Source organism: Cyprinodon tularosa, unplaced genomic scaffold, assembly GCF_016077235.1.
Source record: "Cyprinodon tularosa strain WSP-4 unplaced genomic scaffold, ASM1607723v1 ctg470, whole genome shotgun sequence".
NCBI classification, from domain to species: domain Eukaryota; kingdom Metazoa; phylum Chordata; class Actinopteri; order Cyprinodontiformes; family Cyprinodontidae; genus Cyprinodon; species Cyprinodon tularosa.
Window position 1 is genome coordinate 381,889 of NW_024039197.1, and position 23,880 is coordinate 405,768.

At 41.6% G+C, this 23,880-nt stretch overlaps 2 protein-coding genes across 2 annotated transcripts; one reads left to right on the plus strand and one right to left on the minus strand.

The window, feature by feature from the left end:
• The first annotated feature begins 8,204 nt into the window (after positions 1–8,204).
• grhprb (glyoxylate reductase/hydroxypyruvate reductase b) lies at positions 8,205–14,148 on the plus strand. Its single transcript, XM_038301641.1, has 9 exons — positions 8,205–8,447; positions 8,650–8,783; positions 9,901–9,973; positions 10,092–10,208; positions 10,284–10,372; positions 10,453–10,557; positions 12,344–12,479; positions 13,550–13,680; positions 13,766–14,148. The coding sequence occupies exons 1-9, from the start codon at positions 8,278–8,280 to the stop codon at positions 13,885–13,887; spliced, it is 1,077 nt and encodes a 358-aa protein (XP_038157569.1). The 5' UTR covers positions 8,205–8,277; the 3' UTR covers positions 13,888–14,148.
• Positions 14,149–18,686: 4,538 nt separating this feature from the next.
• LOC119794206 (zinc finger and BTB domain-containing protein 5) lies at positions 18,687–23,464 on the minus strand. The gene is made up of 4 exons (XM_038301640.1): positions 23,236–23,464; positions 21,525–21,738; positions 20,659–21,453; positions 18,687–20,019 (listed from the first exon to the last, which is right to left on the minus strand). Exons 2-4 carry the CDS (start codon positions 21,732–21,734, stop codon positions 18,874–18,876), a joined length of 2,151 nt encoding a protein of 716 aa, XP_038157568.1. The 5' UTR covers positions 21,735–21,738; positions 23,236–23,464; the 3' UTR covers positions 18,687–18,873.
• Between the last annotated feature and the right edge of the window lie 416 nt (positions 23,465–23,880).

Here is a 23,880-nt window from a genome sequence, read left to right on the forward strand (position 1 = left end):
TATTTTTGAGCAATTCAATTTCAATTCAGTTTATTTATATAGCAACACATGTCATCTCAAGGCACTTTACAGTTCACCAGATCATACTGTCAAATTGATTCAAAGTTTTCTATCTAAGGAAAACCAGTTGATTGCATCCAGTCATTGACTGGAATGCAATCCCTCACACTAAGCATGCTTGTTGTGGCGACCGTGGAGAGGAAAAACTCTTAACAGGAAGAAACCTCCAGCAGAACCAGGCTCAGTGTGAGCGGCCATCTGCCGAGGCCGACTTGGGTTCAAGGAGACAGAAGCATAGATACAAAAAACAACTGTGAAAGGCGGCCTCGTCAAGAAAGCCAGGCAGAGGAGCTCTGAGCCAACTCTCAGAGGATGAAGAGAGCACATCCAGTCAGTCACAGTCAGAGAAACAGGGCTACAATGGAAGAACAGGCCGATCTCCAACATCTATAAACAAAGGTGTCGAGGGCAGCAGCACAGCTGATATTTCTCTCCAGGATGGTGTCACAGCCAAACAGGAACAGACGAGGCAAAGCTACTATGAGAAAAAGCAGAGAGAGCATAACGTTAGAAATTGAACTAACAGATTCTGCAGAGTGGAAGAATAGACATAGAATGAAGCAAAATGATGAAATAGTAAAGCGATTTTTATTACAGTTCAATAAGGACTGTAATAAACACACTAAATACATTATATTAATAATCAGACCCTTCCCTGTAAAGGGCACCAGTGCTGACAGTTTTGCACAGTTTATTGTTAAGGTGAACATCCAGATGATCTCAACATCATTCCCTGGATATTCACCAGTGTCAGTTGCTCTGTATCTGCATGATAATGTAATCCTGTTGGCATCATTCTACTAAGTTCTATATTCTCTGTCTATTCTCTAAAGGCGTCCTCACCTATGATTCCTGCCAATTAATGCAGAACTGTCTGAGAACTTCTGAAGATGGAAGCCTGGAGAGGTGATGGAGATGTCTGCAAGTAGAGAGGGTGAACAGGAGTTTTGCCAGCACAGTTTCCTGCAGTGTCCCACAAACTGCAGACCAGCCAGTCAGAGTCACACTCCTGTGTTCTCACCTCCTGCTGACGATCATTAAGGCAATGGAGTATCCACTGATTACTCCAGGTGGAAAAACAGAAAGCATATTTATATTGTATTAAAAGAACTGGAGAAATCAAAGAATGCCGATATTGATTACAGGGATCCTTGTGAAAATGGATTTCAATAAAAGATATCAGAATAAAGGAAAGCAAAATTGAATGTAAGCAAAATTTTTAAAGAATATATTACAACATAATTTTAATACAAATGCATTTTAAATTTGTTTTCTGCTTTTCTTTTATACATTTGAAATTTGATTTTGTTTGTACACTAATAAGTAGATCGAGGGTTGTGTTTTTAAGGCAAGGCAAGGGCAAGGCAACGCAAATTTATTTGTATAGCACAATTAAATACAAAGACAATGCAAAGTGCTTTACATGATTAAAATATCGGAAAAAAAAAAATCAAAGCAAGTAGAATAAAATATAAAAAATAAAAAAAATGCAGAAACAAGAAAGAACATTAAAAGCACTTGGACAAAAGAAAATAAAAAAGATGAACTAGTGATGGTTTCAGTAGAAGTTTTTAACTAGAACAGTCGAAGGCAATCCTAAACAAATGTGTTTTTAGTCTTGATTTAAAGGAACTCAGGCTCTCCGCACTTTTACAGTTTTCTGGAAGTTTGTTTCAGATAAGTGGAGCATAGGAACTAAATGCAATTCACAATATAAAATAGCAATATATTGCAATGCACGATATAAACAATAACACTTGGTTTGATAACCTACCTTGTTTTGCATTCACACAGTGACATAATGGAAAATTTGGTGGAAGGAACAAACGCGCATCAATAGTTTGTGTTGGGAGCTGGAGAAGTTCCACCTTTCTCCAGCAGAGTCCGCCGTGGATCCTCTGAGGGAGCCTCCTGCACAGCTGCAGTTCATCAAGATCATCAGAGGATCCACTACTTAAGCTGTCTTCAGACCTTGCCTCAACGCCGCAGTGTTGTTCCAGTTGGTCAGCGCTTAAGCCTAGATCCTCAGTGAAACTTATGACTTTGAATCCAGCCTGGATTCTAACTATTGTCTCTGTCTTCCAGGAAACCAGCGTCTCCTCTGAGAAGCTCAGGAAGAGCTAACCTGCCGAGCCGACCCTCTGAGCCAAACCTGAAGAATCCTAGAGAACCTCCAAGCAGCTCAGGGCTAAGAGCTGGAAAACCTAAAGCCAAGGTCTGTGCATTACTAGAAGTGAGACGCTGAAGCAGCTAGCGGACTCTGCTGATGAACCCCTCTCCAGATCCAACAGAGACCCTCCCAAAGCTAAACCTCAAGAACCCTCAAGGTACAATCAGTAAGCTTCAGGAAATCAAACCTCTGTTGGCAACGCTAACTGAACTGTCTCTCACGCAGACTCCGGTGAACCAGTATCCAGGCCCCGAACCCGAACCAGTACATTCTGTGTGCTTGAGCAAAATAAACTTGTTAAACTTTCATCCCTGTGTCCGTCAGTGGTGTTCTGCATACTTGGGTCGCTTTTAGTGAACCCATCATGACAGAACACTGCGGCCAAACTCAAGGCCCAGCAGATCACCTCACCCGTCGATTGGAGGAGCAGGATGCCCAAATTCAGGGACAAACCCAAACGCTCCGTGAGTTATACCGCCTGGTTGATACTCATAACCACATGTTACAGAGCTTTGCGAATCATCTGAACAGCGCTAATGCTGTACCACAATCATTTCCGGGTCCAGTTCCACCTCCGAGGTCACCAGCAGTGACGTCATCAGAGTTCCGTCCTAGTCTTCCAGAAAGATTTTCTGGTAACATGAAAGATTGCAAGGGATTTTTATTTCAATGTCGTTTGATTTTTCAGAACTCCCCCGGCAGCTTTTCCACGGATTACAAGAAAATAACCTTCATCCTTTCTCAGTTAACAGGAAGAGCCTTGGAATGGGCTCAGGCAAGATTTGCCGCCGACGATAGCTTAAACTGCTATTATTCTGTTTTCATCTCTGAATTTACTCAGGTATTCAACCAAGAAACTGACCAAACTATTGATTCTAGAGCTCTATTCAATCTAAAACAGGGAAACTCTTCGGTGGCTGAATTCTCCATCAACTTCCGGGTTAAAGCTGCAGCTTCCGGATGGAACCAAAGCGCTCTGAAGGGAGCCTTTTTCATGGCATTAAATGAGCACATTAAGGATGAGCTTGCAACCCTCGACGAACCAGCTACCCTCGAAGATCTAATCCGTCTCTCCATTAGATTGGACAATAGAATTCGTGCCAGAAACAGTTCAAGGAAGCAGGGGACACTTTCTTCTGCCTCACATAACGTGACTGTTTGTTCTTCTTGTCCATCTTGTCCATTCAGAGACCTAAGTCCCAGTCTCTTCCGTTGCCCATTCAGGCCTCTCATTCGGGCGAAAGAGATGTCGAACCCATGCAGGTGGGACACACTAGGCTCACCCCAGAGGAAAGGCAAAGGCGTTTTCTAAGCAAATTATGCATTTACTGTGGTGAGAGTGGACACTTCATCGCTTCTTGCCCGGCTAAATCAAAAGCCTGGGTCCGCCAGAGGACCTGAGGAGTCTGGCGGGCCAAATTAACACTAAGAAATCTCCTCGACTGTTACTTCCTGCCACGTTGTTCTGTGCTAACCAAAGCCTCTCTTTTTCTGCATTCATCGACTCAGGCTGTGAACGGAACTTAATCGATTCTAACCTCGTCCAACAACTCCAAATAGAAACCATTCCTCTGACTCAGCCTCTCAGTGTATCCGCTATTGACGGAAAGAGACTCCATCAAGTTACCCATCAAACTCAGCCCCTCGAGCTACTTCTGTCAGGTAACCACCGAGAGACAATAACATTTTTTGTTTTTCCCTCTGCATGTTCCCCGCTGGTGCTTGGTTTCGAATGGTTGGAGAAGCATAATCCTCACATAAATTGGACTGAACGTCACCTGGAATCGTGGTCCATCTCATGCCATGAAACATGCCTTCGTTCAGCTGCCCCCTTGGTGGGGTCTCCTAGAGGTGGGGGGGAGATGGACTCTCCTGACCTTTCTTCAGTTCCTTCTGAGTACCATGACCTAGCCCCTGTCTTCAGTAAGGTCAGTGCGACGTCCCTACCTCCACACAGACCATATGATTGCGCCATTGAACTTTTACCTGGTGCTCCACTACCTAGCAGCAGGTTGTACAATATTTCCAAGCCTGAAAGAGAAACCATGGAAAAATATATTAACGAATCATTAGCTGCAGGAATAATCCGCCCATCTTCCTCTCCTTTGGGCGCCGGGTTTTTCTTCGTGGGGAAGAAGGATGGTTCCCTGAGACCATGTATTGATTACCGAGGTTTGAACCAGATCACAATTAAGAACAAATACCCACTCCCTCTCTTCGCCTCTGCATTCGAACCCGTTCAGGGAGCCACAGTGTTTTCGAAACTGGATTTAAGGAACGCTTATCATCTCCTTAGGATCCGAGAAGGAGATGAATGGAAAACAGCCTTCAAGACACCATTGGGCCAATTTGAATATTTGGTAATGCCTTTTGGTCTAACTAACGCTCCTGCCTGCTTCCAGGCCCTCGTAAATGATGTTCTCAGAGACTTTCTCAATGTATTTGTTTTCGTGTACATTGACGACATACTCATTTACTCCAAAAACCTTGATGAACACAAGAAACATGTCCGCCTTGTTTTGCAGAGACTGCTGGAGAACAAGCTGTTCGTGAAAGCCGAGAAGTGCGAATTTCACCAGCCTTCAGTCTCCTTTTTGGGGTTTGTGCTCGAGGGCGGCCAGGTAAAACCATCTGAGGACAAGATAAAGGCAGTTTTAGACTGGCCAGTTCCAGAGAACAGCAAACAGCTACAGAGATTTCTAGGTTTTGCAAACTTTTATCGTCGTTTCATCAGGAACTACAGCCAGACCGCCCTTCCATTAACTTCTCTGACCTCTGTCAAGCGCACCTTTCAGTGGACGCCTGAGGCTCAGGCTGCGTTTGATAAATTAAAGTCTTTGTTTTCCAGAGCACCAGTGCTAATGCAACCTGACCCAGCGAAGCAGTTTATTCTCGAGGTGGATGCTTCGGATTCTGGAGTTGGAGCAGTCCTATCCCAGAGACTAGACTCGGATCAAAAGATCCACCCTTGTGCATTCTTCTCCCGTAGACTTTCTTCAGCAGAGCAGAATTACGATGTGGGAGACCGAGAGCTTTTGGCCATCAAACTAGCGTTGGAGGAATGGAGACATTGGCTGGAGGGAGCTGAGCATCCGGTTCTTGTGTGGACCGACCACAAGAACCTGGCTTACATCCAGTCAACCAAGCAAGCAAATCCTCGCCAATCCAGGTGGTCAATTTTCTTCTCTCGGTTTAACCTCATCATCTCCTACAGACCCGGATCCAAGAATGTCAAACCCGATTCTCTCTCTCGTCTTTATTCTGTTGATCATCCCGAGACGCCTGAACCTGTTCTTCCGGCTTCCTGCACAGTGGGGGTGGTCAACTGGGAAATTACTGACCTCATCAACTCCGCCCTGGCCACTGAACCCGATCCAGGTAACGGTCCCACTAACCGAACCTATGTTCCATCTTCCGTCAGGTCCCGTCTCATCCAATGGATGCATGCCGCCAAGTTCTCTGCTCATCCAGGAGTGAGCAGAACAATAGCCCTGATCTCAAGACGCTTCTGGTGGCCCACCCTCCATAGAGACGTCAAGGAGTATGTGTTGGCTTGCTCCACATGTGCCCGTAATAAAGCCTCACACCAACCTCCTTCTGGCCTGCTTCAGCCGCTTCCTGTTCCCTCGCGTCCTTGGTCCCATATCGCCATTGATTTCGTCACCGGCCTTCCCGTTTCTCGAGGTATGTCCACCATTTTCACCATTGTTGACCGTTTCTCGAAGGCCTGCCATCTCATTCCCCTTAGGAAACTCCCCACGGCCTTTCAGACAGCCCAGCTCCTCATCAAACACGTCTTTCGTTTACACGGCATTCCCCAAGAGATCCTCTCTGACCGGGGTCCTCAGTTCATTTCCCAGGTCTGGAAGGCTTTCTGTTCAGCTCTCGGCTGCAAACCCTCTCTGACCTCTGGATACCACCCCCAATCAAATGGTCAGACTGAGAGGATGAACCAGCAGTTGGAATCAACCCTTCGTTGCCTCACATCTAACAATCCCGTGGACTGGAGCCAATTTCTCCCCTGGATCGAATACACGCACAACTCCCTCAGATCTGCATCCACTGGTCAATCACCTTTTCAGGTTAGTCTCGGCTATCAACCTCCACTTTTCCCCGCAGACGAGAGAGAGATTTTGGTCCAGTCCGTTAATCAACACATCCGCCGCTGCCAGAGAATCTGGAGGGAAACCATCGCCACCCTCAACCAATCATCTGTGTCCATCAAACGCTTCGCCGACGCCAGGAGACGTCCCGCCCCCGAGTACACTGAGGGCCAGGAGGTATGGCTGTCTACTCGAGACATTCCCCTCAAGGTGATGTCTCGAAAGCTCTCTCCTAGGTTTATTGGCCCCTACAAGATCACCCGAGTCATCAATCCCTCAGCCGTCTGTCTCCAACTACCTCCGTCCCTTCGAATCCACCCTACCTTCCACGTGTCCCAGATCAAGCCTGTGCCCACCGTCCGACTCCCCGCCACCCGCCCTGGAGATCGATGGTCATCCGGCCTTCACTGTTCGTCGCATCGTGGACTCCCGTCGACGAGGTCGCGGATGGCAGTACCTCGTCGACTGGGAGGGCTACGGACCGGAGGATCGCCAGTGGGTTCCGGGTTCGTACATCCTCTATCCTGCCCTTATCGAGGAGTACGAGCGTTCCTGCCCTTCGACCTCTTCCGGACCGCCAAGGGGCGTCGTTGAGGGGGGGGTACTGTTGGGAGCTGAAGAAGTTCCACCTTTCTCCAGCAGAGTCCGCCGTGGATCCTCTGAGGGAGCCTCCTGCACAGCTGCAGTTCATCAAGATCATCAGAGGATCCACTACTTAAGCTGTCTTCAGACCTTGCCTCAACGCCGCAGTGTTGTTCCAGTTGGTCAGCGCTTAAGCCTAGATCCTCAGTGAAACTTATGACTTTGAATCCAGCCTGGATTCTAACTATTGTCTCTGTCTTCCAGGAAACCAGTGTCTCCTCTGAGAAGCTCAGGAAGAGCTAACCTGCCGAGCCGACCCTCTGAGCCAAACCTGAAGAATCCTAGAGAACCTCCAAGCAGCTCAGGGCTGAGAGCTGGAAAACCTAAAGCCAAGGTCTGTGCATTACTAGAAGTGAGACGCTGAAGCAGCTAGCGGACTCTGCTGATGAACCCCTCTCCAGATCCAACAGAGACCCTCCCAAAGCTAAACCTCAAGAACCCTCAAGGTACAATCAGTAAGCTTCAGGAAATCAAACCTCTGTTGGCAACGCTAACTGAACTGTCTCTCACGCAGACTCCGGTGAACCAGTATCCAGGCCCCGAACCCGAACCAGTACATTCTGTGTGCTTGAGCAAAATAAACTTGTTAAACTTTCATCCCTGTGTCCGTCAGTGGTGTTCTGCATACTTGGGTCGCTTTTAGTGAACCCATCATGACAGTTTGATGCTTTCAGATTTATTGGTTGACACGCCTTTTGTAGTAAACTTAAAGACTCTTTGAGTTGTGATTCAGCTTTATAGCATTGGTTGTCAGTTCGAGTTTTTATTTACTTAACAACAAAAAAACGTTTAATTTTATTGCTTTAATATTTTAATAAAAAAAATTCTAGTTAACCAGAAAGACCCTAGTGATCCAGTGTAAGCCGGAGAAAAGAACAGGATGTGTTTGGGTACTCTCCTGTTTAAAGAAACAAAGGTCAACGGCCAGGTGAAACATTTACACGAGTTCAGTTTGGTGTGCTGTTTGGGGGGAAAAAAAATCAACCACTTTATGTTTTAGTTGGAAAATGTAAGTATCCGACTTTAAGTCATGAATTCTATTCGCATTGCAATGCAAATAAATTTACATCCACTTAAACCTGGAAAAATACAAAGTCTGTCATTCTGTCCTTTTGGTCTAACAAAATAAAATTACCCCTCACCTCAAGACCTCTGAGCCACCCTCCCTTTAATCAGATTGGTCAGACACACATGGGAACCTCCCCCTGATCCACAGCTAGAACTGAACACATGGTTGCAGCAGGGCTCTAACCTCCACCAGCACCACCTCATCTTACAGAGACCTTCAGACTGTTTGCAACAATGAGCAGCCGCATGGCTCTGCGCCTGCTACAGAGGATGGCCGTTACTCCTTTGGGTTTCCCCGGGGGAGTAACAACCAAAGGGCTGAGGGAGATGTCAACTCTCCCAAGGGTTTATGTCACTAGACAGATCCCACCTGAAGGCCTGAAGATCCTGCGGGAATCTGGGCAGTAAGTCCTGCTACAGAATGACAGCCTTCTAATGTTTACCTTTTATTAACAGGATGGCATCTGAAATGGTATTTCCTTACAACATACATTTAATTCTTTGTGTTTTTTGAGAGAAATATGTCCAAGTTAAATCGTAACGCTTTCTAAATAGATGATTATCTGATAAATAACAAGTATTGCTCAAGTATTCTTTTATGCATAGGGTACAGTTTGACCTGTGGGACTCAGACGACATCCCTGTGCCAAGAAAGGAGCTGCTACAGAAAGTGAAAGGTGTGGACGGTCTACTTTGCGTGCTGACTGAAAAGATTGATGCAGAACTGTTGGATGCAGCAGGTATGCAGAAGCATTTAAAATCCATTGAACTTTTTTTTTTTAAACAATTGTTCACCTAAACACATATATCAATGTATTTTACTGGGACTTAGATGACTAACTCAAAGATGAGTAGTGTTTTAAAGTGCTGAGAGCTTAAAATATTTTTTTTCACAAATATAATCTAGCATAGCTATGAAGTGTATTAAGCATTTTTGCCACCCTGAGATAGAACTTTGTAGAATTATTTTCTAAATTTTACTGCAACCACAGTTCTTTTTAGGGTATTTAACTTCCAGCTTTGCACTTCTGATATTTTTTCTAGTCATTTGCAAAATAACTCAAGCTCAGTCAGATTAAATTAAACGAATATTTGTAGATTTCAGTCCTTGTTTAAGATTCTCTTAGCATTTAGTTTAGGACTTTGACTGGGGCATTTTAATCATCCATCCATCCATTTTCCGTTACGCTTATCCCTGCTGGGTCATGAGGGGTGCTTGGCCCATCTCCAGCTGTGTATGGTCGAGAGGCGAGGTACACCCTGGACAGGTCGCCAGTCTCTCACAGGGCAACACAGAGACAAACAGGACAAATTACCATCTCACACCCAGAGAAAATCCACACATGCACAGGGAGAGCATGCAAACTCCATGCAGACATCAGGAATTAAACCCAGAACCTTCTTGCTGCAAGGCTGCGGCGCTGCCCACTGTAACACTGCAGCCCCCATTTTAATAATGCTTTGATCTAAACCATTCCCTCATAGCTCTAGATGTGTGCTTGGATTATGTTAGAAGGCAAACTTTTACTGCCTCTATAGAAAGACTCCATGTTCCAGCTGAAGGCCAGAAGTCTGGGTTTGGTCTAATCTGACCAGAATAACCTTTTCTGCATGAGTTGTGGCATACACTTCTTGATTTCTTTCAACACTGACTTTATTTTGGCAAATTATATGTAAAGATCAAAAAGATGGGGCTACAGTTTTCCTTCTCAGAAATTCTCCCCAGAGATTGAAGGAGCTGTGGCTTCTTCTATGTGACCTGTTAGCTTAGGTGGAGAACAGTGTGCTGCTATTGATAGATTATAGATCAAAGATTTGATGATAGCTAGATTAAACAGTGTCTATGTTTTCCTATAGGGCCAAATCTTAAAGTGCTCAGTACTATGTCGGTGGGCTATGATCATCTTTCTTTGGTGGAGCTGAAAAAGAGGTGATCCCATCTTTTCCTTCAGTATTACACTTAAATAAGTTCAGTCCTTCAATGTGTGTAACCAGTAGATTTTACTTTACTGAGACGGGCTCGTATAATTGAGTCTATTTCTCAACAGAGGAATCCGTGTAGGTTACACCCCAGAGGTCCTGACAGATGCAGTTGCAGAGCTTACTGTAGCTCTGCTGCTTACAACATCTAGGAGACTCATAGAGGCAACCCATGAAGCTAAGACGTAAGCTGCTTAGATCACAGGTTTCTAACTTCCTATTTTTTTTGGTCAAATTTCAACTGTCGTACCTTGTTTCAGCGGCGGGTGGGGTACATGGAGAACTCTGTGGCTATGTGGATACGAACTGGCCAACAGCACTGTGGGAATTCTGGGTCTTGGAAGGATAGGTAAGCTCAATGAATTTACATTAGCTCATCTCTTCATTACCACATCCGTGAGCTTGGTGTTTTCTTCTGTTGCTGCCTAGGTGTGGCTATAGCAGAGCGACTGGCACCGTTCAAAGTGAAGAATTTCATATACACAGATGTGGCACCTAGACCTGATTTGGCCAAGGCCATCAATGCTGAACATGGTAAGACATAGATCAGGAGCACTTAGGGCCTTTTAGCCATTTTTGGAACCTTTGGAAGGTATTCTTGTTAAAAATACTCCAAACCTTTATGGTGGAGCTTTGTAAATGGAGAAAATAAAACATTTAAATGTTCTGCTCATGTTTTGGTCAAGATTAATTTCAAATCTAGAACCAATTAAAGCAATTTTTTAGGGGCTTCCTTTCTTTAAAATAATTTTGTTTGATTTATTTATTTAAATAAGGACAATGCATATGTATCAACATGTCAGCTCAATGCCAGAATTAGCACAACAGCTAATTTGCATGCGCCGTCCTAAGGCAGGTAAGAACAGTGAGCATTAAACAAGACACTACAAGAGAGAACATAGTGGACACAAACAGATAAGATGCGCATAACATGAAATCTAAATGAAATGAGGTTAACAGTCCCAAGGAAAAAGATCAATTCACCTGTAAACACATATCTAGTTAGTTTTCAACCAATGTTTCAAGTAGATTTTAAAACTTTTTTAAGGTTCCACAGCCCCTAACATGAGCTGGGAGTTTGTTCCATGACTGTACTACTCTGATGGATGCAACCATTTGGCCAAATTTGGTCCTATGCTGCTGAACACTGCACTCTCCTCTCGTTATAGCCCTGATGTTTATTCTAGTGATGTGTTTTTGCTTATAAAATCTGTTTGAGGAGGAGGAGGAGCAAGTCCATTAAAACTTTAAAAACAAGACACACATCCAAAAATATCTGATGACGTTCAAAGTCTAAAACGTTGTAATTACTTAAAATGTTACAATAATGATAACCTAAAGGCTTTTTGTCAAGTTTTCTTAAAGAGAGACTGTAAGTGTGAGACTATGTGGTATGGCAGTTGTTAATATGGCCAAATATCATGGCACAGATATAGGTTTTTGCTGATTCAAAGGTCAAAGAGGGTCCTATGTGTTTAAAGTTTGAAAGATTAAACCTAATTATATTTGAGACTCTCTTTCCATGCTGCTTGGAATTTAAATTAGAAACGAAGACCACTCCAAGATATTTAAAGTGTTCAACCTTTATCTTCCTAGAGGCTAAAGTTGAGGCTTTTTGGGGGTTTAAGAATCCTTTGTTTCCTCTCTTTCCTGCACACATTATGCAAAAATCCAAAAGCATAAACTGAATATGGACTTAAACAAGAGGCCCTCTTGCAATCATTGGATGTGATTTATACAAACCACACCTTCAAACCAAATGCAAACCATTTCAGGGTAGATTGAGTTTGAAATATGTTATTTTATTAGACTTAAACAAACTTTATTGTCATGTTTTATACACAGTGTATACAAAACAAAATGTAGATGCATACAGCTTTTCAACAGTGAATGAACAGCTTACAACAGTGAAATAGACATTACAAATGTATAAAGTGCAGCAGTAATCAAGAATGTAGGCAGTGTTGCATTAAATGCATCAAATCACCTAACTCCTACAGCATGACAAAATGCAGTAGTCTTGGACAAAGCATGGAAAATGATCTCAGTATTCTCAGCAGAAGTCACCAACTCTCCATTGGCTGTAAAAAAAAAAAGCAACTGAAAACTTGTTCAAGGTGCAAATGATAGAGCAGTCCGTAATCCCATGTAGCCCAAAATTTTTACTTTCCACTTTTAGCATGTATGTGATGTTCTAATGGTAACGGGTTGGAGAATATATCTAGTTTCCTAAAGCTTCAAGTCATTTCATGAATAGATATGTGGAATTACATTTATCTGTGCAGGATTTACATGATTTTAATAGTTTTTCTTTTATAAGTTTCAATGGATGAACTGGCAAAGCAGTCCGATTTCCTTTTGGTATGCTGCGCTCTAACACCTGAGACCAAAGAAATCTGCAACAAGGACCTCTTCAACAAGATGAAAAGCACCTCCATCTTCATCAACACCAGCAGGTACCCAGTCTGACTTTTACTTTCATGTTTTCAAGAAATATTTTTTGTGGAAAAAAAAGAAAATAAATGATTCTAAAAAATATCCAAAATCTTTAAGAGTTAACCATGTTTTTTTTTTTATGTTTACCCGACACAAACAAATTATTTGGAAATGTTTGAAGAATTTATAAAAAACAAAACAAAAACAACACAATTCAACAGAAATGTGACTATAGAAGGATGTCAACACAAAGGTTCCAAATAAGCTATGGTATCAACTGAATAGGTAGCCAATAGTATTGAAGGAGGCTGATGGCGTAAATATTGTAGAAAATGGCTTCAGGTAAAAATATAATCTGAAAAAAATTAACATAGAAAAAAGTAATTTCCTGATTTAAAAGACAGACATTTAATATAAATTGACACAGAAAACTTTTTGTCTGTTTATTATTGCTTTTCTTCATCCGGTCCTCATGTTTCTGTCACATATATAATCTAGGGCTGAAACAATTAATTGGATTAATCATGATTAATTGATTATTGAAATAACTTCAAACAACTAATTTAGAAATTGATTAATCGTTAACACAAGTGTAAAAACTCTAAAACATGCCTTTAGCTGATAGAGCGACCCACTTAGGGCAGTAATTATATCAACATTGTAAAAAAAAAAAAAAAAATGCATATAGCATTTAAGATAAAAAACTTTTTTGTCATTATGCTCTATCCAGCAACCCTCAAGTAGAAAAGTTTTAGTTTCATGAGGTTTAAATTCACAAAAACTCTTCTTTATGGAGCATTTTGCTATCCGATTTTTAATAATCGGAGAAATAATCAACAGATTAATCGATTTGCAAAATAATCGTTAGTTGCATCCCTAATATAATCCTTTCAAAATGTATCATCACCTAGAATGCCATATCATTAGCTTGTTATTACAAAAGAAATTAGGAAATGCTTTGAGTATTTTTATACACTGGTGTTCAAATAAATGTTTCTTATTTCTAAAGTATGATGTCTATCAGGTTAGACTATGGATCCACTGCACATGTTGGTTTCTATCAGTTTGCTCTGTCTTTCTGTCCCATCAGAGGAGGGGTTGTGAACCAGGAGGATCTGTATGAAGCTCTGTCCACTGGGCAGATAGCCGGAGCTGGATTAGACGTCACCGTCCCTGAGCCCCTGCCCACCAGCCACCCGCTGTTTACACTCAAGAACTGCGGTGAGTCTGCCAGATCTTTCTGTCAACCACGACCAAACCCCTGCTCAACACCGTTAATCATCAGCTCATTTCTCTCATTGTGCAGTGATTCTTCCACACGTTGCAAGCGCGTCCTACAGCACCCGTAACGCCATGTCTGCCCTGGCAGCAAACAACCTCCTCCTTGGCCTGAGGGGCCAACCTATGATCAAAGAGCTCCAGCTATGAGAACACACTGGCTTCAGAGGACCTTGGTTTTGGAGAACTACAGGAAATATAGCAATGTTGCATTAAAGCATTTCCAGTTTTAAACTCAGATTTGTAGATTTGTGCAATAGGTTTGTATTTAAGGCATTCTAGTACAAAACATTTACGTTTTACAAAAAAATAAAGCAAACACAGCTCCCTTAAGTTGGCTTCTTTATCTTAACAGCTCTGCTTAGAATTTTATATGCACATAGTATGGATTATCTTTACAAAAAAAAAAAATACAGATCCTATATAGGTGGCTCAAAGTTGGGATCCACTAAGGGTCATCAATCAGTAAATGCATGGGATCCAGTAATAGAAGTTATAAGCTTTTAAAGATTTAGTGTAATTTATTTCTTTAATGAAACAATAATTTGTTCCAATAAATGTTATCCATTATGAGAGCTTCCCTTTAAGAACTGTAAAAATACACAAGTTTCCCTCAGTCTTGTGAAGAGCAAAAAAACATTTGCATTTGTGTTAAATGCTCCACAGCATAGATCTTATTTAGTACCTGGATCCCTTTGAAAATAAAATGTTAAAACATTAATGCAAATTTATCTTTCAGAATTTAAATAAATCTAAACAATCACTATAATGTGACAAATACTGAAGTTGTGATTTGATAAAGGAAAAATGTTTCAACACCAATAAAGGAAAAAAGTTATGTATGATTTAGATATTCTTAGTTTTTTATTAGAAAAAAAAAATCTTACCAGATTCAGATTTTCAAGGCTTGGGCTGTTGAAATAAATGTCACTCAAAAATCTGCTTAATAGAGTTCCAATGGTTTATTTAGTCTGTACAACAGGTCAACATAATTTACAACAAAGAGACAATGATTTTTCTGTTTAATGGTAACAGTATCTTTGAGTAAAATAAAAATACTTTACTTCTAACCAAACCCAACCAAACTCAGCTTTTAAAGCCATTGATTGTAAGGCAGTGACTTAAGTCTCATTTAGAAATCTGTGATATTTATCCAGGGGGAAGTAGAGTAAGTGCTTTCATTACAAATACTATAAACCAATATTTATTTTATTTCTTTATTGTGAAAGAAAGGATCAATAGGACTCCAAACAGGTGGAATCTCCCAACAACACGACCTACATCATACATTTCACCATAACTGGCCATTTTGAACTCAAACACAAGAGCAACACAGTTACCACTGGATTATAAGTCAGGAACATCAAATCTGAAAGCATAATCTTTATTCATTATTAACAAGGCTTTTTCTTCTGCACCAAGGTGTCAATGTCTCATAAAAAAGTCTTAATGTACAGGCTGACAGTGTAATGACTTTACTATAAGGTGCCAACTTGTTTGAAATGTCACAATACATACAGTGATTAAGAATATGAGACACTAAAACAGATCTATTCAATAAACAGTCTAGTCCAAAGAAGTTGATCTTATTTACAGCTAACAGAGTGACCCAAAGGGAGTCAAATCTACCGTATACCAATCTTTGACACAGATGATGATCTCCTCAGCAAGGGGTTTCTTTTTTAAGTTAACTGAAATGTTGCCAGAAATTGGCAAGTGTTTGAAAGTTTAGCGAGCTGGATGTAGAGGTATTCAAAAAAAATACATATAAGAAAGAAAAAAATCCAACTAGATTTCTTTTAATTATTATTATTTTTTTTCTGTGAGTGCTGGCAAAATGTAAATTAAACCTTAGAGTATTAGTGAACAACCTGCATGACAGTAGACATGGACCTGTTATGGAGGTTTACTGGGGTTTCCAAAACTTTTCTTCTATCGTATTGATTCACTGTTCAAGTCTAAGAGAGAGCGCTTGAATGAGTAGAGTTATCTGTGGCTACTGATGCTGAGCACTGCTGGTCAGCTGGATCATGATATTAGTTATACATATATTAGCATTCCAGAAAAAACAAAAAAACAATGTATAGCTATTCCTAAAAATTATTTTCTTGTTTGTCTGGTGCGAATTTTTGGAAGTAAAACTGTGATTTGTGCTACTTTGGTTTTTAAGATAGAATCGTTTTTGATTTCAGCAGAAGTTAGTGTTGATTTTTTTAGTTAGTCAAATGACTGCATAAATGAATTGTAATGCTGACATTGAATATAACAATGGGCATGTTTACCTTATTTGTTGGCTGGAATGATTGTTTCACAATATTCAGTATCTTATCAGCTTCCTGGATTCTTTAATTTGGATCTGCCGTAACCCCTGGCAACCCCATGTCATTTCATGTCAATTTCTCACTGTCAGCACTTTACAATAAAAGCACAGGTGAAACTTAATATTACAGAATGCTGCTAAATGGTTCTCTATGCACTACTTTTGAATCTGCTCACGGAGACTATAAATATTTAGAAAGCCCCCAGAATCGCTGAAAAAGTAGATAACTTTCGCTCAGCAGAGCTGCATCTGGAGGACGTCGGAATCTGCGGTGCTTTTATTGTAGATCTACCTGAGCAGAAAGCACCAATACTGGGTGGTGGGCAATGACAGACTGGATGTAAGGGAGGATGATTAACAGACTTACTTGAACTAAAATAACTTATTTTTTTAAAGCCACCTAAAAACCTCTTCAGAGCTTTCCTTACTTTATTTCATCCGTTATCAACATTATTTCCTCTTTTTTTCCATTTTAACTGGAAAAAAAGCTTTGTCTCGCACTCATTTAATCTACGTCACAACCACAACAGCTCTGATTGTTTGCTCCGACGAGAGTTCAGATTTCTCATCTTCAGCGATTATTGCGCGGCTCTCTCCAGGTGGTGCTGCGGTTTGTTTATAACTCCGTTTAAACTGATTAGCATGAGGTTAGAGTGGAGCAAGAACGCCCTCATTGCATGGGATTCACCGCTGGCTGCTTCCCAACTTGGTTTACATAGGTATAGTATGTAAATCCATTGCCGTCGCCGTGGACACTGCATTCGGTCTGAATGCACAGCAAGTGCTTCTGAATACAAAGCAATCAGAGAAAAATAAATAAGTTGAAAACATCAACTTCTAGTACAGTAATAAACAGAAAATGTGAAATTTAACAGGATTTTTACCAGATCTGAGGTTGAAAAACAGACCAGCAATGTGAGGAATTTTCTTCTATTTTTTTACCATATCGTTTAAAAAACGCAGTAAACTCCATTCAAACAACAGAAACACAGCATATCCCTAACCAGGAGGAACCCGTTTTTGTCATACTGCGGAGATGTTTGTTGTTTTGGGTCAGAGCTGAACTTTTATACATTTGAAGTCTTAACTGCAAATATAAATAACTGCTGACACTAAGAGGATTTATTTACAGGGTGGTTTCTGGTAAAACATGGTACTGAAATGGCACTAATGTTTAGGATTTTAGATTTATTTTAGCTGTCTTGCCTCAGCGTCCCTTGATTTTGGGTAGAGAGAAGAATGAAAAATCCTTACCTTCTCAGTTTTATGAGTGAACCTCAAAAAAGCACTAATATCACTTGTCGAGGACGACAATGAAAACACACAATCCTCTTTCTTTCAATAAACTTTCAACAAGTGAATTTATCAGCAACATATTTTCTTCCTTCAGGTTCACAAATATTTAGCTTAACAATGAGCACCATATAACCTCCAGATTCTAATGCTTTCAAAATATTAAAACTCTCGTTCATTATCTCCTTAAAGATCCCAGTATTTGAACTTCCATGTCTTTTATTGGGATTTTTTGTCACAGATCAACACAAAGTATTGCGTAACTTTGTAGAAAAAGAAAAATAGAGCATGGTTTTTCGACATCTTTTCACACAAAGTGTGATTTATATTTGGTACCCTTTACTTTGATGTGCTTGAAAAACCGGGAATGCAACCTGTTTATCTCCAGGATGAGTCCACCTGCATATCATTTAATGTGGGTATAAATCCAGCTGCCTTCTGAAGGCTGCAGTGGCTTGTTGGAGAACAAGCAGACAGGGAGTTTAAAAAAGTTCCAAAAACAATAACTAAGCTTTGGACCTGGAGAATAGCACTATTCAATCCGTCCTCTAAAAAAAATAAAATGTTAACGGCACAGATGGAAACATACTTTTCTAGAGAATAAAAGGTAACGCAAGCATTAGCCAAAGACGCAGCTAGCGGCGTACAGTTCATGTGGGACAATCTGATAAAAACGCATCAATTCGTATGCAAGAGTGATGCAAGAGTGGAGAAAAGAAAACAAAAAGTTTAGTATATTAAGCTGTATTAAACTTTAGGGGACCATAAAACAAGGTCTGGTGGGAAACCTGCAAGACACCAGTATAACTCCAAAAATAATGGTGGTTCTAGAAATCATTGTGGTGGAATATTAATACACACTACAAAAAAATAGCAAGTAAAGATTGTTAAAAACCAATAAATTCCTTCATAAATATGCTCTTCTTTGTCTTTGGTATAAAATCCCAATAAAGTGAATAAACTGAGAGAAGGTTCAGGAGGTATTTTCCTCTTCCATGCCTCTGTGCAGAGGAGGCCTGCAGACGGCTGTGCACGCAAGCCTCCGTCAGTTCTTACAGAGTGGGTCTGACCACAATTAGAGGCTGCAGCAGATTCTTCGTACGATTAAAATGTTAGAACATCTGCACCGGTCACATCGGAGCAGATCCAACTTTTGGTTTTGTGATTCAAAACCAAATAACTCTGAAGAAGCTTTTTTTCCTAATTAAGACATTTAAAACTAAGAGAAAATAAATCTTGGTCATACTCATGACATTAATGCAGGAGATTATTCATAATTCAGTCCAAGGGATCAAAGCTACATGTGTCCTTTTAAAAGAATATAGGTGTTTTATCCTTACAGAACAGGCTGATAGTGTGGATGAGAAAAATATAATCCTCATCTTTGGTTTGTGATCAGGACTGATTTATCTAGGGGAAGAAAAGAGATGAAGATGATGGGATCCAACCATTCTGAAGAGAAAAAAAAATGGGAGAATTTCATGTTGAGTGAATCGTTAAAAGCCTAGCTTTCTTTCCGCCCTCTACAGCAGAGTGTTGGACATGTTACTGTTCTGCCAGCGCAGACACGTGGTCTTGGAATGCTTGTAAAGGTGCGACGATTGGCTGAAACGTTTGCCGCACTTGAGACAGGCGTAGGGTTTTTCTCCGGTATGGACTCGGATGTGTTTCTTGCAGTCGGTCAGGGTGAGGAAGGTTTTGCAGCAGATCTTGCAGGCATACTTCCGCGCCCCTTCCACCACCAGGACATTGTGCTCCGAAAGCGCCTTCTTGCACTTGGACAGGACGTCAGCCGACGCCCGCGTGAGTTGGGGTGGGAGGGAGGTGGGCCTGCTGCTGTTCATCTCGTACCCTCCGCTTTCATTAAGGAGCAGAGGACTGGATAGACTGGATGAAGAAGATGCAGCATTACGAATAATCCCACCTACGGGTTCTTCTCCTCCCATTCCAGAGTTCATTTTTGGAGCGATACGCCTGAAGCTTTGATAACCCAGAGCGTTCGCACTAGTTCCTCCTGCTGGCCTCGAGGGGCGGCCCAGCGAGTGGAGGCCCAGACTGGATCTCTGGAAGTCCAAGCTGAAGGGATCCATGCCTCCACGTCCTCCACTAGCACCCCCTCCCCCGTTTCTTGGGTTTCCTAACCCATCATGCAGCGGGCGGAGGAACAAAGAGTCCGGCTGCAGGTTATCTCCAAAGCTGTTTCTGCTCTCGGTGTTTAGCATTCCAGGCTGCAGAACCGACGATGAGGCAGACCCGGATGGTGCAGCTGTGTCTTGTCTCAGCATAAAATTATGTGAAACAGCATCTCCCGTGGTCGTGTTAGGAAGGGCATCCTCTGCAGCAACCAACCCGGACCTGCCGCTGCTGAAATCCTTGGCTCCGAGGAAGCTGGGAATATTAAAAGCAGGTTTGTTGTTCAGAACGTTGCTGCAGCTGAAACCTGCTGTAACTCCTGCACCTCCTGCCATGCTGCTCTTGAGGAGAGACTCAGAGCTGGGCTGGGGTTCAGAGGTGAAGCTGCGGTCGCTGCTCTCTGGGCTCAGCTCCACCTTCTCCTCTTCCTCCTGGCACCCGGGCTCCGTCGGGTCGCTACCTTCGGCCTGGGATGTGACGTCACTGTTTTCGTCCACAGGTTCTGGCGAACTGAGAGGCTCCTGTTTGACCACCACCTGAGTGAAGAAACAAAACGTTTGTTTCTAGAAAGTTAATGGTAATCTGATTTATCCGCCATGAAACATTCATCCAGCTGTTGTTTTTGAACAAAGCTACCGCTGCTCAAGCTTAGGTCATGATGATTCCCAAACTTCAGGACTGTTTTAAATGTTAAAAATAAAAAAAGAGAGAAAAACGATCCCAAACAAACAGTAAAACTGGTTTTTGAATGTACAGAGCAGTCAAATCATTTCTGAAACATGCTAGGAAGCTGGTTCAGTGGCAGGAAACCAACAAAACGAACTGAGCTTTTCCATTTACGATGACATAAGGTTCTAAATATCAACCAGATTTATGCCAGAAATTTGTTGGATTCTGCAAAAGTCGTGTATATTTTATTTCTGTGGCTCCTTAAGAGACGTTTATTCCAATACTTTTGAGGATTTGTTGATATGTCAAAGCCTGTGTGTCCAATTGTGTGTTATTTAGCAGGCCTTCACCATTATTTAAAATTGTTTTATTTCTGTTATCCTACAGAAAAACTGGTTGTTTTCAAAAAGTCTAATTAAAGGACATTTATAATGACTAATATCTAAAAACAGATAATTACATAGCAAACTCCATGAGCTTCCTGTTTCTTGCTTTTGTTTCGTTACCTTCTGCTCCTCTTCCTCAGCCTCCTCCTCTGTTCCAGATTTCATCTTCACTCCCACTCGTTCATCCCGCTGGTCATGATCACTGATGTCCTCCTCCTTCCCCACCCCTCCCTGCATTCTTCCTAAGCTTTCCTCCTCACAGTGTCCGCTGTCCGACTGACTCGGCATCTGGGGGTCGTCCTGAGGCCCGCCGACCGCTCCATCCGACTTGGATTCGTCGCCCATCTTGTGGGAGTCTGGTGAAAGAAGTGCTCCATCCTCTCTCTCTGCGTTCACCCCACTCTCTCCCAACAGTCCGCGGCTGGGGGCAGAGGGCCGCTGCCTCTGTCTGGGTCGTTCCTCTTGAAGCCCAATCCCTAGGGGAGGCTTACGCTTGTGAAAGCGCCTGACTGGGAAGGAGGCTCTCTGTTCCACCACTCTGTTGCCTGCCACTTCTTCCTCCATTCCTCCTAAGGCAGAACTCACCAGACTGAGGCCCAGCTGCTGCAGCAGGAAGGAGCGCTGCAGCTTAGACGTAGCAGCAGAAGCTGGGACATTAGCTCCTAAATCTCCAACCTGCTGCTGCCTGTGCCTCTGCTGTTGCTCCTGCTGCGGGTGGTGATGGGAGGGCCTGTCTGCAGAAGGGGACAAGGGCAGTGTTCGCGTGGTCAGGTAGTGTTTGCAGGCCTTCACAACGTTGTTCAGGTGCAGATGTGAAGCAGCAAGAAGGATGTCCATGACGTTGCTCTCCCCCAGCATCAGCGTTGATGTGTACATCATGTCCACCAGAGCAGCGAAAGCTTCTGCCGTCACCACCTGCAAACAATCTTATCATTAGGCAACTTTTTAGAAACGAGCGGTGGCGCCTTGTGGGTTTTATTCCGAACCTCGCTATCCAGCTGGATCATGTTCATGCTGGCGTCCCCTTCTGCGACTGTAAACAGGGCTCTGAAGTGGGTGCTGCAGGCTGCGAGCACTGAGCGGTGGGCTTTAAAGTGTCGGCTGCCCACTACGATGACACAGTCACACAGCTGCCCGTGGATGCGCTGATAGTTGAGCTGCTGGAAGATCTGCTCAAAGTGGCCCGGAAAATCCATGGCCCTGCAGGGAGGACAGAGAGAGCAGAAAACCGGATCAGATTAAACAGATTGGGGCGCAGATCTGCAGTCAGATCCACATTTAACAGTTGTACCATTCCTGACACAAAACTCAGCACATTTCTAAAGATGTTAAGGGGAAAGTGAAATGAAACATGTATAATGAAATATGAATTTCATAACTTGGCAAACATAATCTCGTATACTCTAATACTCCAAAGGAATTTCCAGTTCAACCTATTGCAATGGGGAGCCGACTGATCAGAAAATAGTTTACTTCTATGCACGCTTTAAGAACAACTTTTTGTCAAGTCCTGGAGAGTGACAAGAACACTACAAAAAACTGAAATCTAATTAGGGCAAAATTTCTTAAAACCATTGGATTTTGTCTTGAATTGATCAGGTGAGACGCTTTGCCAATACAATAATAAAATTTGACATTTGAAATAGGATACGAAACAACTGCAGACTCTTATTTCAAGTGATAAATATCTAATTATAGTATTTCAAGGTTAAAAATACTCATTCCATTGGCAGATCATCTTATTTACATATTCAGATTAATGGTAAATACACTTATCTTAAGAATTTTTTTTACAAATTTTTTATCTGTTTTTGCAATGTATGCAATTGTTAAGACACATAAAATATCCAGCTTGTTATTTACATACAGCTGATACCAAAAACATGTGGAAGAAGGTCCATTCCTAAAGAGTCATAAATCAACCATATAGACATAAATGCAAAACTAATAATTCAATGGCTGCCTCATGTTTCATGTTTTGAAGACACTAAACAGCAGATCCTTCCTTCCCTGCAATAATACTTTAAAAGAAACTTAAAAAGGTCACAATAATGTTCAATTTCTCATTGGATCTGGAAACTTTTTTTTTCTTTTTCAAATGCAACTGAAGTCATTGGTGAGAATTTGGTCCAAGTTGGAAGGAGTGAGCTAAACACAATGCACACTTGGAGAAATCAACTCAAGAGAAATCAAAAATGTCTGCTTAGAGATGCTCTTATAGTTTGTAGATGCATAAAAATACAAGAGAAAAACAAACATGCAGATTTGATTGCACTATAAATGAGTTCTACAAAACATAGAGCCAGCTTAGCTCGACACAATTACAAAGCACAGTTTACAGGTTTAAAAATAAATCAAAATAACAAATAAACAATTCTATGGATTTTTTTTTCAATCTGCTTTTTGTACAGCTACAGTTATAACAGATAATAACCAGAAAAATGTCTTGTTTTAATAAAAAAAAACCATAATCCCGCGTTTCTTCAAAATCGACAGTAAAATTTAAACCATGTCATTTATCAATGTATATTGAAATATGAAATCTAATACCCAGTCGTTAATAGTGTAGATCTACTGATAATAGATGAGCTACACAGCAGCTAGCAAGTGTATTACGATTAGACTACTTGACTTAAACAGATGTAATCGAGTATTCTTGAAGGAAGACAAATTGGGAAACACAAGGACATACATTACCTGAATTTGGCTTTGAAATGCAGCTTTAAAGGAGATAATAAAGTCCGGAGCGGGAGCTGGAGAAGCTAAATGTAGCTAACAGCAGTGCCAGCTAGCATGAGAAGCATACTGCTCTCTAGGAAGACCCGCTACTTTGTGTGAAGACCTTACCCTGCCAAAATCAACCCTTAAATATGCCTTCCGCCCGCTAACATTTTCACTGCTGCGTCCAAGTACACGTTTCCCTCTCCTGCGGTGGTCTTCTTCTTCTTCTTATGGGATTTTATGGCGGTTGGCAGACTTGTGAATTGTGCATTACCGCCACCAACTGATATGGAGTAAAGCAAGAAAACAGGAAACGATTCACCCCCCCAAAAAAAAAAAAAAAAAAAAAAAAAAAAAAAAAAAAAAAAAAAAAAAAAACCTGTGTAACTTAAACCAACATAATACTAAATCACATTTGCCCATATAATTTTAATTTACTCTAGGTCATCTTAACTCTGCCAGTTTCTGATGGTCCCATCGGTCCTCCCATCATACTTCCAACCATCTCCCAGTTCAAATCTTTAATGTCCAGATATTTTTCTGCAGCCTTCACTATTATTTTGATTTTTTCCGTTTTTTTTGTTGTCTGTGCAGTACAATTAATAACTTCTACCATGAAAA